At 39.8% G+C, this 16,111-nt stretch overlaps 2 protein-coding genes and 1 pseudogene across 3 annotated transcripts; 2 read left to right on the plus strand and 1 right to left on the minus strand.

Moving 5' to 3' along the window:
* Nucleotides 1-589: 589 nt before the first annotated feature.
* On the minus strand, nt 590-10,019 carry LOC309699063 (phytanoyl-CoA dioxygenase, peroxisomal-like; annotated as a pseudogene). Its single transcript has 2 exons — nt 10,008-10,019; nt 590-1,296 (listed from the first exon to the last, which is right to left on the minus strand). The product of its transcript is annotated as a phytanoyl-CoA dioxygenase, peroxisomal-like (transcript).
* On the plus strand, nt 1,823-13,900 carry LOC309698558 (interferon-induced very large GTPase 1-like). The gene is made up of 3 exons (XM_082521080.1): nt 1,823-1,890; nt 10,033-10,070; nt 10,186-13,900. The coding sequence occupies exon 3, from the start codon at nt 10,192-10,194 to the stop codon at nt 13,780-13,782; it is 3,591 nt and encodes a 1,196-aa protein (XP_082377206.1). The 5' UTR covers nt 1,823-1,890; nt 10,033-10,070; nt 10,186-10,191; the 3' UTR covers nt 13,783-13,900.
* A 16-nt stretch (nt 13,901-13,916) lies between these two features.
* On the plus strand, nt 13,917-15,856 carry LOC309698564 (interferon-induced very large GTPase 1; the record flags this gene model as incomplete). Its single annotated transcript, XM_082521088.1, has 1 exon — nt 13,917-15,856. One exon carries the CDS (start codon nt 13,917-13,919, stop codon nt 14,790-14,792), a length of 876 nt encoding a protein of 291 aa, XP_082377214.1. The 3' UTR covers nt 14,793-15,856.
* Between the last annotated feature and the right edge of the window lie 255 nt (nt 15,857-16,111).

The following is a 16,111-nucleotide window of genomic DNA, read 5'->3' on the forward strand; positions in this document are numbered from 1 at the left end:
GAAATGCTTACCTGAAATTTAAAATAAATACTACAGTTTGGCCCATAATTCTTTGGACAAAGATGCAGTTTTTCTAGTTTTGCTTCTTTACACCAACACAGTGGATTTTCATTCCAGCAACATCTGATTGAAGTGCAGATTTTCAGAACTTCAGATTCAGTTTTACAAGTTGAATCATTGACTGAAGATCAGTTTCATGGCCAGGTTCCCTTATAATTCCATGATGCACGGTATGTACCACCAGCAGATAGAGGATGTATCAACTTGCAAAAATCCATTACTTAAATTTGCCCATTTGTGTCTTCTTTTTTCTCCGCTTGGCTAAACAACTTTACAGATGGATTTTAAATGGATCTCTGTGCTGTAAAACACTGTTAAATGTCAGAATTATACACAGACTAATCCAGTGCATTTTGGTGAAAGAAAATTAGTGACAGTGTTTGGAAAAAATTAGATAAGTGTTTTTCAACGCTTGCACAGCACTCAGCAGAAAACCCCCCCAACACTTTGTTGCAGTGTTGCAAGCCTGTTGCTTCTCATTTAGCCGCTGCATTGATATAGTGAAGTTTCAGCTCAGATTCATCACCCTTCAGCAGTGTTTTGATATTGAAACCTTCTCTCCCTGCACCAGACGAACCAGAATGGCCCGTGTGTCTTTGAAAGTGACTTCATCACTAACAGCATACTTCCTCGCTACAATCTCCTTCACCTCTTTCTCTGTTTTCCTGTGTGTTTCCTTTCACATCAATATAATAGCAATTACTGCTGGCATACTAACAGGAGATGACCATGGCCAGGAGAAGCCCGGTGTCTGGTTCATATCAGGGCCGTGGATGAGCAGTGGGTGGAAGAAGACTGTGTCACCCTATTCCATTTCTAGGTGCACCCTGGGATACTGTGGGTCATAGTCTCGGACTCCATGGTACATCTTGTTCACTCAGCCCTCCAACTCAGGATAGTCATGTTCCTGCAGCATGCCATTGTGTGATCGTGGCAGGACGACCAGGCAGATATTCTGCCTGTTCACTGTCTCCATAGCTGTCCATACAATCCCATCACATGGTCAAAAGAGGAAGTAATTCAGATCCTGATGAAATGGATGACAGGACGTCTTCTTACTTGCATCAGGAGGTTTGTTGATCAGCGTCGTGTGCATAGCCATGATATTCTGTCCAGTGAAACACTCAATTTACCAGCGATCCCTAAGTACATACCGTAGTTAGGGATTGCTGGTAAAGAACCGTACCGGAAGAGGTCATGATCCTCCTGCAAGTCCTGCAGTTCAGAGACAGCTTTCTGATTTCAAATTCAAATTTTATTTGTCACACACACACAACCATACACAGTATGACATGAAGTGAAATGCTTGTGGCTGTGCAATGCCTGACCATTACATGACAGTGGTTTTACAGTATTTACAATTTATAGGTTATTACAAAATTTACAGATTTAACTTAGAAATTTACAGTAAAAATGTGCAAATAGCAGAAAGATTATAAATTATAGGAAGTGTGCATGAAGGAAAACCAGAGTGCGTGTGGTGAGACCAAAGGAGGCTGAATAATTACGCACACCCCACTTTTCATTTATTAATTTGTAAAAAAATGTTTGGAATCATGTATGATTTTCGTTCCACTTCTCACGTGTGCACCACTTTGTGTTGGTCTTTCACGTGGAATTCCAATAAAATTGATTCCTGTTTGTGGCTGTAATGTGACAAAATGCGGAAAAGTTTAACTTTTGCAAGCCACTGTATACATGCATCGTCTTCCTAATGTAATCCCCCCCGATTGTTTTATAGGTTGACAGGAACTTTCTTTTATCTCCGCTGACAACTTCCCTTAGAAATCGAAACTAAACCGAGCTGCACAAACCAGGAACAAGAGATAGGTATGTATGTTGAATATTATTTTTTCTTGTTTGCCTCTAAAACAGTGCTTGTCACTGTACGATCATAAAAGGCCCGTACAAGAGCTGTTACAGGCTTAAAGAGGAGTGACGATCAGCGAGTAGCACTATGGCTTCATGCCGTGAAAAATCGCGTTCGAGTGATCCATTTACTGCGGTGAAGCCAGCCGACGCTTACATATTTTTTGCGCTCTTTTCCGGTAGTTCTTCTCCTTCAGATTCCTCCTTCGACTCGCCTACTCTAAATCTGTGCCGAGTTTCATCTCAAACTATTCTAAGATTTCCGATATCTATTGATTTTTTTCATGTTGTATTTACTTTCGTTTTGTTAAAAAGCACTGGCCTGGTTTCGAGTCTGATCTGCGTCCCTTTGCTGCATGCTCCCCGCCCCCTCTCTCTCTCCACTTAACTGTCGGCCGACATGTTTGTTGCGAATTCCATATCAACTATCAAGGATGATTTTTAATACATTTAACATTCAATTTATTTTTTTTCCTGATTCTACTTTAACAATTTTTAATATGGCGTTATCATGTTCCATTAACTTTGCTGAATTTGAGGATAACTGTTATCTAATTCTTTAAATATAATGAATATTATAATTGTTTAATTCTATTTATCTGAGTGGCTTCAGATGAAATTATACAGGCATGTAGAGTAGGTGAACAAAACAATCAATCCATTGAGATTTTGATGTCAACTATCAAGGATGATATTTTTATTTATTTATTTATTTATTTTAGTAAAGTCACATACTAATTCAATATGAATTTTGTTTACCTTTGGCCAGCAGTTTCAAATTTCTTTCAGTGTCGCCTGCTCTGGCCCCTGGAATACAAACATTTTTGGTCCCTGATGTCTCTGAAGCCACATTTCTAAGAATAGAGTCTTGAGTAAGTATCCCCCCCCCCCCCCCCCTTGCTTTTTGTGTTGCAGAATAGAGAAAATTATTTTTGTTGGTGGTGCATCGAGACTTCTATTTCGGGCTACAATTCCTTTTTGCGGTCACCCTTTGAGCCAAATTTCCCAGCTGCTTGGTCTCAGTGATAACATGATACTCTTTTCGCTCCACTCTTACGGTTTGTTTCATTACACTTATGGTGCCACCTGATTTAAGCCAGATTTCCATTCATCTCTGTTAATGTAGCTTAATTTAACAAAAAGTCATCTCTAAGGAAGTTCTCATGCTTTCTTGGTCTTTTATTTCCTCCTTAGTTTGAGACAGTGGGAGAAGTTAATGCATGCATGCCTTTAAAAAAATTCTTACCATTTTCCCACAAGGTGCATACAAGGTGGAGAAACACAATAAAACAATTCAAAGGAGAGACATGGGATCTGCTTTTGGTTTGATCTAAACCCTAACTCTAACTTACAGATGAAAACATTAAGAATAAATATGATTCTAAAGGTGAAAGAAAATACAGTTAGGTCCATAAATATTTGGACAGAGACAACCGTTTCCTAGTTTCCACATTAACACAATGAATTTTAAAAGAAACAATTCAGTTGATGTGCAGACTTCTTGCTTTAATTTAGTGGGTTCAACATAAAGATTACATAAAAATTGGAGAAACTAAAGTGTTTTTAACACAATCCCTTCATTTGGAGGTCTCAAAAGTAATTGGACAAATTAAATAACTGAAAATTAAATTTTCATGTCTAATACTTGGTTGAAAACTGTTTGCTGACAATGACAGCCTGAAGTCTTGAATTCATGGACATGACTAAATGCTAGCGTTCTTCCTTTTTGATGCTCTGCCAGGCCTTTACTGCTGCAGCTTTCAGTTGTTGTTTGTTTGTAGCAAACAGCATGCATTTCACTTGTTGACGTTTATTCTTCAACAAGACACTTGGGCAAGACACTTCAACCGTTGCCTACTGGTGGTGGTCAGAGGGCCCGGTGGCGCCAGTGTCCGGCAGCCTCGCCTCTGTCAGTGCGCCGTGGCTACAATGTAGCTTGCCATCACCAGTGTGTGAATGGGTGGATGACTGGATGTGTAAAGCGCTTTGGGGTCCTTAGGGACTAGTAAAGCACTAAATACAGGCCATTTACTATTTGGAGATTTGAGTCCATATTGACATGAAAGCATCACATAGTTGCTGTCATTGCTAATGAGACAATCACCATCATGTCCCAAAGAGGCTCTACTGGGTTGAGATCTGGCAATTGTGGAGGTCATTTGAGCACAGTGAACTCTTTTTCATATTCAAGAAATCAGTTTGAGATGATATTTGTGACATAGCATAGTTATGCTGCTGGAAGCAGCCATCAGAAAACTGTGTGGTTATAATGGGATGGCTATGGTCAGTAACAAACACTCAGGTAGTCTGTGTCATTTAAACTATGTTCAGTTGGCCCAAAGTTTGTAAGGAAACCGTCCCCCACACCATTATTACTATTACTAGCCTGTAGGGCTGCTCAATTAATCGAATTTTAATCACGATTACGATCTGGGCTTTCAACGATCATTAAAAATGACTGAGCCGATTATTAGCCCCTCCCTCATTTATCCGCGACACCTTAAAGGCCGTCTGTGAAAATATTGTCGGGCATAAGTCCGTGGCGCAAAAAAGGGTGGAGACCGCTGATTAAGAGGACCCGAGGGAAGCTCGGAAAGCTCAGCAGAAGTTATTTGGAGAGTGACTGCCATTGGTTGAAAAGAGAGTTTAAAAAAAAAAACTTCAGTGGTGTTGCACACTATTTTATATTATTTTTTTAAAGTCATTGTTAACCCTTTAAAGCCGGTCAGAGCAGCACGCTCCGTTTTGCGTAACTATTTTTAAATCCCTGTAGAACCTGAACCGTGTAAGCTAGCGCAATAATTTGTTTTGCATATGAAACCGGAGGAGTTGTACTTACATCTGATGCCATCAGCTTGTCCTAGGTCACGGTTTCGTTCCACATATAGCTTTGCAAAAATTGCATAAAAAGCGCTTGCAGGAACAAAAACATAATATTCCAGAAACACGCTTTGCCGTTCCTATCAGCTGTTCGTAACACTTCCCACAGTGAAATGATGCACCTGCTGTTTTCTTTGCAAATTTGCATCATAGGATTGTTTTTTGTTTTTCCTGCAGTATATAAAAATTGCTGTATCTCCAAAATAAAACTATGAAGACACTCAAAATAAATTTCCTGTGGTGGGAAACTATTTTTTGCAACTTTATTGTATTTAAAGTTTTGAGGGATAAACCTCTTAAATTTCTCCAAGTAGAAATATATGTAAACAAAACAAAAGCGATTTTCAATTTTTTTTGTAGTTTATTGCACTTTTTTGCAATTTATGTAATTACTATGGACTTAATGCATACATATTATTAAAATATGGGCTATAACAGTTGTATTGATGTATAGCAACTTGAAATGCTCCCACAAATGGCACTACAACATGTAAAAAAAAAAATAATATAAGCTCTGGTGGACTTGGTTCTATGGTAGGTCTTAAAGGGTTAAATAAATATCGTCAAATAATCGTGATCTCAATTTCAGTGAAAATAATCGTGATTATCATTTTTGCCATAATCGAGCAGCCCTACTAGCCTGAACTGGTAGTTCTGGGTATAATGAATCCATGCTTTTAGGTTGTTAACACTCTTGGTGCAGTTGTTCGCATTAACCCAAACAATCATCTCCCTCACTCATGCGGCTCTGGAACAACAAATTCTTGTCCCTGTCCCTGACTTTTGCTTAATCAGGTGAAAGGACACTCTCTCTTAAAGCTGAACACAGGATACACACACACACACACACACACACATATATACACATACACTCATGTACACTGACACAGACGCAGACTCACTCCCCTCCCCCATTTCAAATGCCTCTGAAGTTTGCCCCCCATCCGATGCAGACTGTGGGTCAGCTGGACCCGAGCAGAGATGCTGCGACCCCAAGCTGCATTGGCTTACTCTAACCCTTCTCCCCCACCCCTGTTGCTTGTCATGTGTTTTCATGGTGTTACGGTGTGAAGATTCATGTGCTTTTGAGTGTTTGTTTTCTGGTCTCATACTGATCTCCTATCAGAAGCTCAGTCTGAGTAGAGTTCTCTTTTTTTCTCCTCCTTGACCCTATTGTGTTGTACATTTAATTGTTTGTCTTTACGCTACCTGTTCTGACCTGTCTCCCCAATGTGATGTTTGTGTGATGTGTGTATGGCTGGATCATCATCCTCCTCCTCCAAAAATGTCACAGCACAAATTGAGACTCATCAGACCAATCAATAATTTTCTTCTATTGGCCAGTTGTAGTAAGCCTATATTGTGCACGCACAGATGCTCTTTTTGCATACTTTTATTGGAACAAGTGGTTATTTTATTTACTGTTGCCTTCTGCTCGATGTAGCCTAGTCATTCTCATTTATCTTCTAGCATTAACAAAGCATTTTCTCAGATAGAACTGCTATTCACTCAACATTTTCTGCCCGGTAACCATTCTGTGTAAACCCTAGAGATGGCTGTGTTGGATGGAAAATCCCAGTAAATCCTGAAACTTAGTTTGAACTTGGACAGGTTGGCTTGACCATTATCTAGTTAGTTGTGCGCACATACAGCTCTCCAGCATCAAAAAAAAATTTAACGTTCACATCTGTTTTCACCTCTTAAGCCCCTCCTGTATTATATCACAAAACATATTGGCATATTTCTAAAAAAAAAATAGTGATATTAACAACAAACGATAATGGTCATAGATTAACATCTGAATTTCACAGTGAAAGTTCAGGCATTGTGGAAAGTGACCAGATGTTTTGCAGAAACCTAAATAGCCTATGCCCAGTTTCTTCCACAGAGCAGGCTGTTACATTAAATCTTTGACTTTTATACATGCCTGCAGAATCACACGGCAGCAGAAGTAATAAGTGTCACGGCTGCCGAGGCGAGCCGTGTGGAGTTGGAAAAAGGACCCAAGAGCAAGCAGTGTATGAAAAGATTAGTGGAGTTTATTTACAAGGTGTCAGTGGCAGGAACAGAAAACGAATAATGAGACAAACTAACGGAAACCTAAACTGGGAAAACTAAAGAGCAACTAGAAATCCACAGGAAACGGGGTGAAAGGCAGAGAGACGCAGACTGACGGAGGATACAAAAACGCAGAGAGACACAGATGAATGCAGAAAAGCGCGGACTTACATGGAGTAATACAGACGAACCGGCAACAGGCAGGAGAACACACAGGGCTTAAATACACACACCAGTAATCAGGGGATAAGAGACAGGAGGGCAACACAGCTGGGAGAAATCAGAGCTGACGGGACAGGGGAAATGTAAACTGAACACACTCACATCAGACATGAACCTTCAGAATAAAACAGGAAATTAACAGACAGAGAACCAGACAGGACACTGAACTTGACAGGCAGACTCATGAGCAGACACAATAACACCATGGACAGACAGAGGGAACACAGAGAAGTGGGAGCAGGCAGGCAAAGAACAGAAACCTAACAAATGGCAAAATAACAACAGAATACACACTCTGAATGAACAAAAGCATAAGGAAACACAAAACACTGAGTCCTCAGACTCAGGACCATGACAATAAGCGCTAAATATAATTTCAGAAAGATGTGGGCATTTAAGATAAGATAACCTTTATTAGTCCCACACGTGGGAAATTTGTTTTGTCACAGCAGGAAGTGGACAGTGCAAAAGTTATGAGGCAAAAATGGAACCTATGGAACAGCAGCAGTTACTACTAGAGATGGACCGATCCGATATTACGTATCGGTCCGATACTGACCTAAATTACTGGATCGGATATCGGAGAAAAATAAAAAATGTAATCCGATCCATTAAATATCACGAAAGCACCTCACAAAACTTGCAACACGCCGTAACTCACCTCAGAACGTTAGCATGTCGGAGCAGTATGCATCACGTGATAGAGCGGCTGTGGCATGGGGACCTGTCGGTGGTCTGGATAGCATTTGGAGCTTCGCTAGCAACCTGGCATTTCATCTCCGACAAAGTTATCCCGAGAGAAGTAAAGCAAGTGTGTAAGTCCATCTCTGAATGTAAAGCATTCCTGCGTTAAGCTTAACAAGCGATATATGGAGCGACTGCCTCTCCTGCTGCTACTTCAATCATGAAACTGCTTAACGATCAGCTGATCGGCTTTTCTGTCGCGAGTCCGTCTCTCTAGTTTGTTTTTGGTCCACTTTGTGTAACGGAGCGGAAAGGCTGATTTTATTTCCAAGATGTTTTGTGTTTCTAAAAGGAAGGAGACCTTCCTAAAAACGGGCAGAGCAGTGGAGCCGCCAAGGGAAACACACAATTTAAACTGTAAGATTAAAAATATAATTTATTATATTTAAATAGTTAAAAATGTAAGATAAATTAAAACAACCTTGGCCAAGGGATAACACAATAAAAATCAATAAAACACAACATTAAAAGTCCAGTGGAATCCACCACAGCATAAAAGTCCCAGGGAGTTAAGAAATCCAGCGAAGTAAAAGGGAAACCCAGCGGAGTCCTCTCCTTCCTTTCCGCATTCGCGTCTTGATATGCTAGAGAAAGGGAGGAGCGGCAGTCACTATTCTTCCGGCAGTTTTTATTCAATAAAAGGGGATAAGTCAAAGACTTACCCCGGGTGGGCAGAGCTCTCAACTCCGCCCGCCGCTTCTTAAAAACTGCAAAGCCACACAGCCGTCCCGTGCCTTCCGCTGGTGCTGTCTCCGCTCTCCCCGCTGGTACTGTCACTCTCTGCACTGGTGCCCTGTGCGCTGGTGCCCTGTGCGCTGGTACTGTCCGTTCTCTCCTAACGCCCAGCTCCACCAGCCCCTTCGGCTTGCAGGCGCCGCCGCCGCCTGGCACCACTTACTCCTGGCCGTCATTCTAGCCTCTCGGTCGAACTCCTTCCTTTGGTCTGCCAGGCCCAAAGGAAGGAGCCTCTCTGGGATCTCTCGCAGGTGTGATCAGTTTACTATCAGGTGGGGCGGAGTCTTTCCAGGACAAGTCATCAAATAAATACCATTAAAACATGCAGTAAAACTCATAAAAATAAACCAGTGTACAATATTAAAATATTAAAAAGGTAAAACGCAGCAAAACATGCACAGTAGAAAAACGTAGATGACTTGTCCCTTTCCACCCCGTGACATTTGCACCAGAAAGAGTAAACCAGCGGCTGAACAACAGCAGCATGTTTAAGCTTGATCAGCTGTTGTTAGAATGTATTTAATATTACTTTCTACTCCAGGATCTTTTTCTACGTAGCTGACGCTGGTAACTGTGCAGGGGCGGATCTAGCAAAGTTTAGCCAGGGGGGCCGATAGGGCATTAACAGGGAAAAGGGGGCACAAAGACATACTTTTCTTTCTTATTCTCATTTAAAATGTCTAGCTTTTAATAAATAATTATCTGACACCCAAAGTTTTAATTTGATGTAAAATGAATAGAAGTCAATTACTGTATATAGTGACTATTAAGTCTAATATATATACCCTAGTAAGCTATAGTACTTTTTACTTTGGGAAGGTACCATCTGTGCAGTCTGCAATTTTGTTGAAGAAAGATGTTGAATCTATTTAATATTTCTTGAAAAATAATTGATTTCTGTGCATTTTTTTTCACACTGCATCAAATTAAGGTTGATTACGTCGATTAAGCATCATGAGGTGGAGCGTGAGGGGTGGTTCCCTATTTTTTATTTTTTTATTTTTGTTGTTGCTGGGAGTTGGAACCCTATTAGTTAGGTTGCTTAATATTTACGCTAAGTACTCTTTAAAATACCAGAATAGGGAGGATGGTGTAGGTTTAAGTTTATTAGATTGATCAGTATTGCTGAACTATGAAATTTTTTTTTTGCATACAGGTATAACAGAATAGCTTTAGTGTAGTTGTTGTTTTAAACTTGAGTATGAACTTATACAAAATGCAGCAAGATATTTAAAAAACAGTTTTGTTGATTAAAAAACACTATATCGGATTCATATCGGTATCGGCAGATATCCAAATTTATGATATCGGTATCGGACATAAAAAAGTGGTATCGTGCCATCTCTAGTTACTACTTAAACAATAGTTCAGTTTCGATGTTGCATTGATGATTTTAATTTTATCATACTGTTGATTTAATCAGGCCATGTAGATCTCACTTTCTGGTTCATTTTTATTTTGCAGGTATCTCAGATGAAAACACGAGTGGAAACACAGAGAAGGTAGGAAAGCCCAAATATTTTTCACAAGAGCTTAGAGAATATTTAAGAATAGTCTCATTCTTTGACACTGTCATTTCTGAATGCATGATGTGTGTTATTTGCTTATTTATTACAGCCAGTGATGGAAGAAGACAGTCAGAACAAGTCATGTCAAATAGAAACCGAGACATTGCTTAACAAACTTCATCTTCAAGGCAAAATTCAACAAAAGTTGTCACCAGCAGATTTTCTTCAAATAGGTCCACCGGTAAAACAGCACCATGTAGAATCTGAGAAAGATCTAGCTCACACTTTCCTCCATAGGCTGATAATGTTGGACTACAGGGCCAGATATATTTCTGTAAGATCAAGCTATAAGACCAAGGTGTCGTTCAAAGCCTCGTCCAGTGACTGGGATGTTTTTGTGAGCAGCAGTGTGGACACACATAAGAAAGAGCAGACTTCTGTGCATCCAATGGACATTCAGATGGCAGTATTTCACTGCTCAGACAGCTTCCTGAAACAGATGATGATTACAAAGCTCTCTCAGTGTCAGTATGCCTTACCTTTGCTTGTTCCTGACCCAGTCACAAAGGAGATTCAGTTTCCTCTGTGGACTTTCAGAGAAATAACAAAAACCTGGAAGGTAACTCGGTGTGATTCAAAGATTGTCACCATGAAGAATGTTCCAGTCTACAAAGCTGAAACACCCTTGGTGTCATTTTTCCGTCTGGGTTCTTTGTCAGTGTCTAAATCTCAGCTGATGAACACTTTGATCAACAACCGTCACGACACCTTCTTCCACAGAAACTGCCCAGGAAGCACCAAGTCTCGCTATCTGATGGATGGTGTGGCAGAGATTGCCTGGTACTGCCCTGCTGGAAAACCCAATGATGCCTTCAGTGACTGCATTGCCTTTTGTAATCTCCATGGTGATGCTCTATTGACTGAAAAACAGCGTGACATACTTATTGAAAAATCCTCCATTAATATTTTTCTTGTGGCATCTCTGCAAAGCAATGAAGAAATTCAATCACTCATATCTTGTGTTTTTAAGTCTCATAAGCCTCTCATTTGTCTCACTGTTGATGGCAGCTGTGATGCTGTTAAGACAAAAAATGGAAAGTATATAATGGGCCTCAAAGACAGAAACCACTCAGATGTATCTGAACACTTGAAAAGGATCATCAGAGAAGTTTTGTCTTCTGTTGATGGTCCCATCTTGAAACCGTCCTTCCAGCTTGAAACCATGGCTGAGCTCTCTGGAATCAGAGTGGATGAAACTGACCCAGCCTGTCAAAGAGGGAAATCTGCTGCTATGGAAATAATCAATCTGCTTAAAAAGGATAACATGGATGTCTCAAAGATCAAAGATGAATATCTCCCTTGTCAAGGCCAACTGTGGCATCAGTGGAGCAAAATACACAGAGAACTGTTTCATCTCGGAGGAAACACTGAAAAGGAGAAAAGTAAAAAGCAACAAGAACTGATGGACATACGTCAGAAACAATGTGCTGCTTCCTGCAGTAAACTGATGCAGTTGTTCACTGGAAGTCTCTCATCATTGCCAGGAACAGACAGAGAGTATTTCCTAAAATGGATTCAGATCTTCATAGATGCCCTCTCCACAGATGATCTTTCTTTAATTCTCAAAAGTTATGGTGAAAAAAGGTCTGAGGTCTTGGCTTTGAAGAACAAATGGGACAAATCAGATCTGTTATTAAGAAAACAAACTGAACTTGAAGACATATCAAAGAAATTTCAGTCTGCAAGTTTTGGTTTGGAGCACATCTTCAGAGAAATGGGACAGATCTATGAAGCCCATAAAACAACACAAAGAGAGAGCAGAAACACTGACTGGTCTAAATACCCTGAGCTGGCTGCACAGCTGATGATATCAGGACACCCGATGGAGCTGATGGATGGTGATGCAGGTCATGTGCCTCTAACATGGATCTCCAGTCTCTTAGAAGAAGTCATCAAGAAACTGGGGGACCAGAGAGTTTTTGTGTTGTCAGTTTTGAGCCTACAAAGCAGTGGAAAATCAACAATGCTGAACACCATGTTTGGGCTGCAGTTTGCAGTGAGTGCTGGCAGGTGCACCAAAGGTGCCTTCATGCAGCTGCTCAAAGTATCAGAGGAGATGAAGAAAGACTTGAAGTTTGACTATGTTCTAGTGGTGGACACTGAAGGACTGCGTGCTCTTGAGTTAGAAGGTAACAACACTCTTCATCATGACAATGAACTGGCAACATTTGTTGTTGGTCTTGGAAACCTGACACTGATCAACATCTTTGGAGAGAATCTGTCTGAGATGCAGGACATTCTGCAGATTGTTGTTCAGGCTTTCATGAGGATGAAGGAAGTTAAACTTTCTCCCAGTTGTGTGTTTGTTCACCGGAATGTCACAGATGTTGCAGCAGCAGAGAAAAACATAGATAGAAAGAGACGCCTGCAGGAAAAACTGGACCAGATGGCCAAACTAGCAGCCAAAGAGGAAGTTTGTGATGCAGAGTGCTTCAGTGATGTCATTGAATTTGATGTTCAGAAAGATGTGAAATACTGTGCCCGGCTGTGGGGGGGCAGTCCACCCATGGCTCCTCCAAATCCAGGTTACAGTGAGAGCATCCAGGAAGTGAAGAACACCATCCTCTCTAAAGCTTCAAAGTCTGCTGGGATCACTCTCTCACAGTTCAAAACAAACATTCAGGACCTCTGGACTGCACTGCTGAATGAAAGTTTTGTTTTCAGTTTTAAAAACACACATGAAATTGCAGTGTACAGAAAACTGGAAGAGATGTTGGCTCAGTGGAGAAGACAATTTGAAATCAAAATGAAAGAGTTTCATGAACAATTGAACAGTAAACTGGATGGAGTCATCCAGCCGAAGAACAAACTGGATTATAATGGTATTCTTCTTCTTCTTCTTCTTCTTCTTCTTATTATTATTATTATTATATTAATAATGTATATTATGCTTATCAAACAGAAGAAAGGTTGTAAAATGAAGGATCAGAAATCAAAGTTTGAGAACAAGCTGCTACAGAAGAGCAAAGAGCTCGCTCAGCAGCTGAAGGATAAGGCCAAAGATGAAGAAGAGCTACAACGACAGTTCAACTCTGTTTGGAGCAGCTGGGTTACTGAATTAACAGCAGATATAAAACCTGTTGAAGACATCAACTTGGAAGAAGATCAGTTAACGATCCTTCAAGAACTTGGTTTTGAATGGACTCTCATAAATGAATGTAAAAGAAGTGGCAGATACAAGAATATATCAGAGGTTGGTGATTATTCAGTTTATATGATGACAAGTAGTAATCGGGTGATTCGTTTTATACAAAAACATATTTCAAGACGCCCTTTCTCCCATGAAGAACAACAACAGATCAGATTGCTCATTGTCCAAGCTGAAAAAGACTCACTTGATGCAATCAAAAGCAAACCTGTAACTGCAACAGGCTACACACCAACATATTTGCGTGAAATGGCCAAGGATGTCACAGAAAATGCTCAGAAGTTTATGTCATGGAGGAAATACACCTTGAGGAAGGAGTTTAGAGTTGATCTCTTGCTGTATGTGTTCTACAGGGCAGAGAGTTGGCTTCTACAGTCACACAAGAAATTTAAGCTGAACAATGATCCAATCACTTATTTAGAAAGCAAGAAAACACAGTATTACACAGTTTTTAGAAGCTTTTGTAAAGAAAACTCATCTTCTGTTGTTCTTGGATAACTGATCTGTGAAAAGTTGAAAGCCTCCAGTATTGAGGCTGTCTACAAAAAGACTGCCATTGATCTCGCTGGAAGGATGAGATGTAATTTCCCAGCATTCAATGGGAACAGACTGAACTTGGAGAAACATGTGTCATGAAGTCACTCGCTGAGAAAGAAGACTTTGATGATTTCATCCTGTACATCACAAATCCAAGGAGACAAACAGAAGCTTTCATTAAAGCAGAAGTTGAGAAGTACATCTTCAGAGATCACAAAGATGAAGCTGTGAATATACTCAAGAAAAATGTTGATGACATCGAAACAACTGTGGGTTGCGCTTTATTTACTGCAACACAAAGTGTCCATACTCAAAAGGGAGACACAAAAATGTGGCTGAAAGAATTTTCTAATGTCCTAAAGGATGAGCTGACATTTGACATTTGTTCTGAAAACTTCAGTGACATAAAAGATTTCCACTTTCTCAAGGAAGAGATAGAAAAAGGTTTTAAATCCATCACTGAGAAGATGAGCAGCCTCTCCCTGGATAAGCTGAAGGAATCCAGGCAGAAGCCTGAAGAAATCCTCATAGATCAGCTTTGTAACTGCTGCTGGGTAACGTGTCCATTCTGTGCAGCTGTTTGTACCAACACCATGAAAGATCATAGTCCTGATGACCACAGCACTCCTTTTCATCGACCTGATGGGGTAATAGGATCTCACTATGTACAAACTAAAGTCCTCAGCATCAGTTTCTGCACAACAATTGTTACAAGTGAAGGAGGTTTTCACCCTAGCTCAGAGAAATACATTCCCTACAAACAGTACAGAACTGCTGGTCCACCGTATGATACCTGGAGAATCACCCCTGATGGGTCTAACCTGGCATATTGGAAATGGTTTGTTTGTCAATTTAAAACGCAACTGGAAAATCACTATGGGAAAAAGTTCCAAGGCAGTGGAGCTATTCCAGATCTATGGAAATATATATCTAAGGAAGAAGCCATTAAAAGTCTGGAGGAAATGTTTTAATGAGCCAAAGAAACTGCAAATCTGCTGAAAATGATGATACTTGTTTTCACCTAATAACTCGTGAATCCAGCTGTGACGGTCTGATTTTGTCTTTTGAGTGAGAAGGAAAAAGGAAATTCTATAAATTATTAACATGAAGATGTTATGAGTGACTGTAAGTGAATCCGCAAAAAATACAAAGTGAAAAACAAAAGTCACATTCTCAATGTTGCATCTATCTAGGCTAGGGGTCCCCAACCTTTTTAGCGCCACGGACCGGTTTATGCCCGACAATATTTTCACAGACCGGCCTTTAAGGTGTCGCGGATAAATACAACAAAATAAAACTAGTACTGGTACCGAAAAAAAGATGATTTATTCATAACACACGTGAAAAAACCAAGGAAAACACAGTTAACAATAAAAACGATAACAAACTAATGCTAAAAACACTGAAAACCATACATTTCACACCCGAGCCTCAACTCTCGCGGCCCAGTACCAAACAACTCACGGACCGGTACCGGTCTGAGGCCCAGGGATTGGGGACCGCTGATCTAGGCTTTCAGAGTGTTTTCCAGATAAATACACTTTTAATAATCTAATTTTGTTAATTGGGATATCATTTACCTGTTTATCACAAAGATTTGTTTGTTTTTGTAAGGAAATTAAATCTAAAAACTGCCGTCAAACACAGTTTAACACTCTTAGATCATTAATTTCAAACTTTGCATCTGAAACCACAACAAAAACATCGTCTTTTGTAATTTAGTTGTGTAATTTTCAGTTTGATTTTAGATTTGATGTTTAAGTTAAAGTTTATTCTCACAGATATATGATTTGAAATCTGTTTGACTAATTTAATCTCAACCTGTTATATCCACACTGAATTTTGTTTAACTCGACTTTTATTTCATCTCATCTCTTTTTTTTTGTCTCAGCACTGGAATGATTTTTTTTTTATTCTTTGTTTGCATTTGCAAATGTTTAGCATATTTAGTCAAGTGAAAAAAGACATCTGGCAACAGTTTGAACAACTTTGTTTTCTATGTCTTAAATAATAAAATAGTTTATGCTTCATCTCATTTGAATTGCTTTTTTTTTTTCATTGTGTACAACACTGAATGCAGAATAGTCCATCTAATTGTCAAAATCTGCAAACCTTATATTTCATAAATTGCACTGATATGGAGCAGCAACAACTGATAAAACACAGATGAAACAAACCTGACAGCTGTCTGCTAAACTAAGTCAACTGGCTGTTTGTGTGATCAGATTTGTAAATTTGCAAATAAGTTTCAGTTACCTTCTTTTCATGTGTGACTTTGCTACACTTCTGC

Source organism: Aulonocara stuartgranti (genome assembly GCF_965226115.1).
Source record: "Aulonocara stuartgranti genome assembly, chromosome: 22".
Lineage (NCBI taxonomy): Eukaryota > Metazoa > Chordata > Actinopteri > Cichliformes > Cichlidae > Aulonocara > Aulonocara stuartgranti.

What these genes read in the sequence shown, in the direction of transcription:
- LOC309698558 (XM_082521080.1), top strand. Translation starts at nt 10,192, where the DNA reads ATGGAAGAAGACAGTCAGAACAAGTCATGTCAAATAGAAACCGAGACA.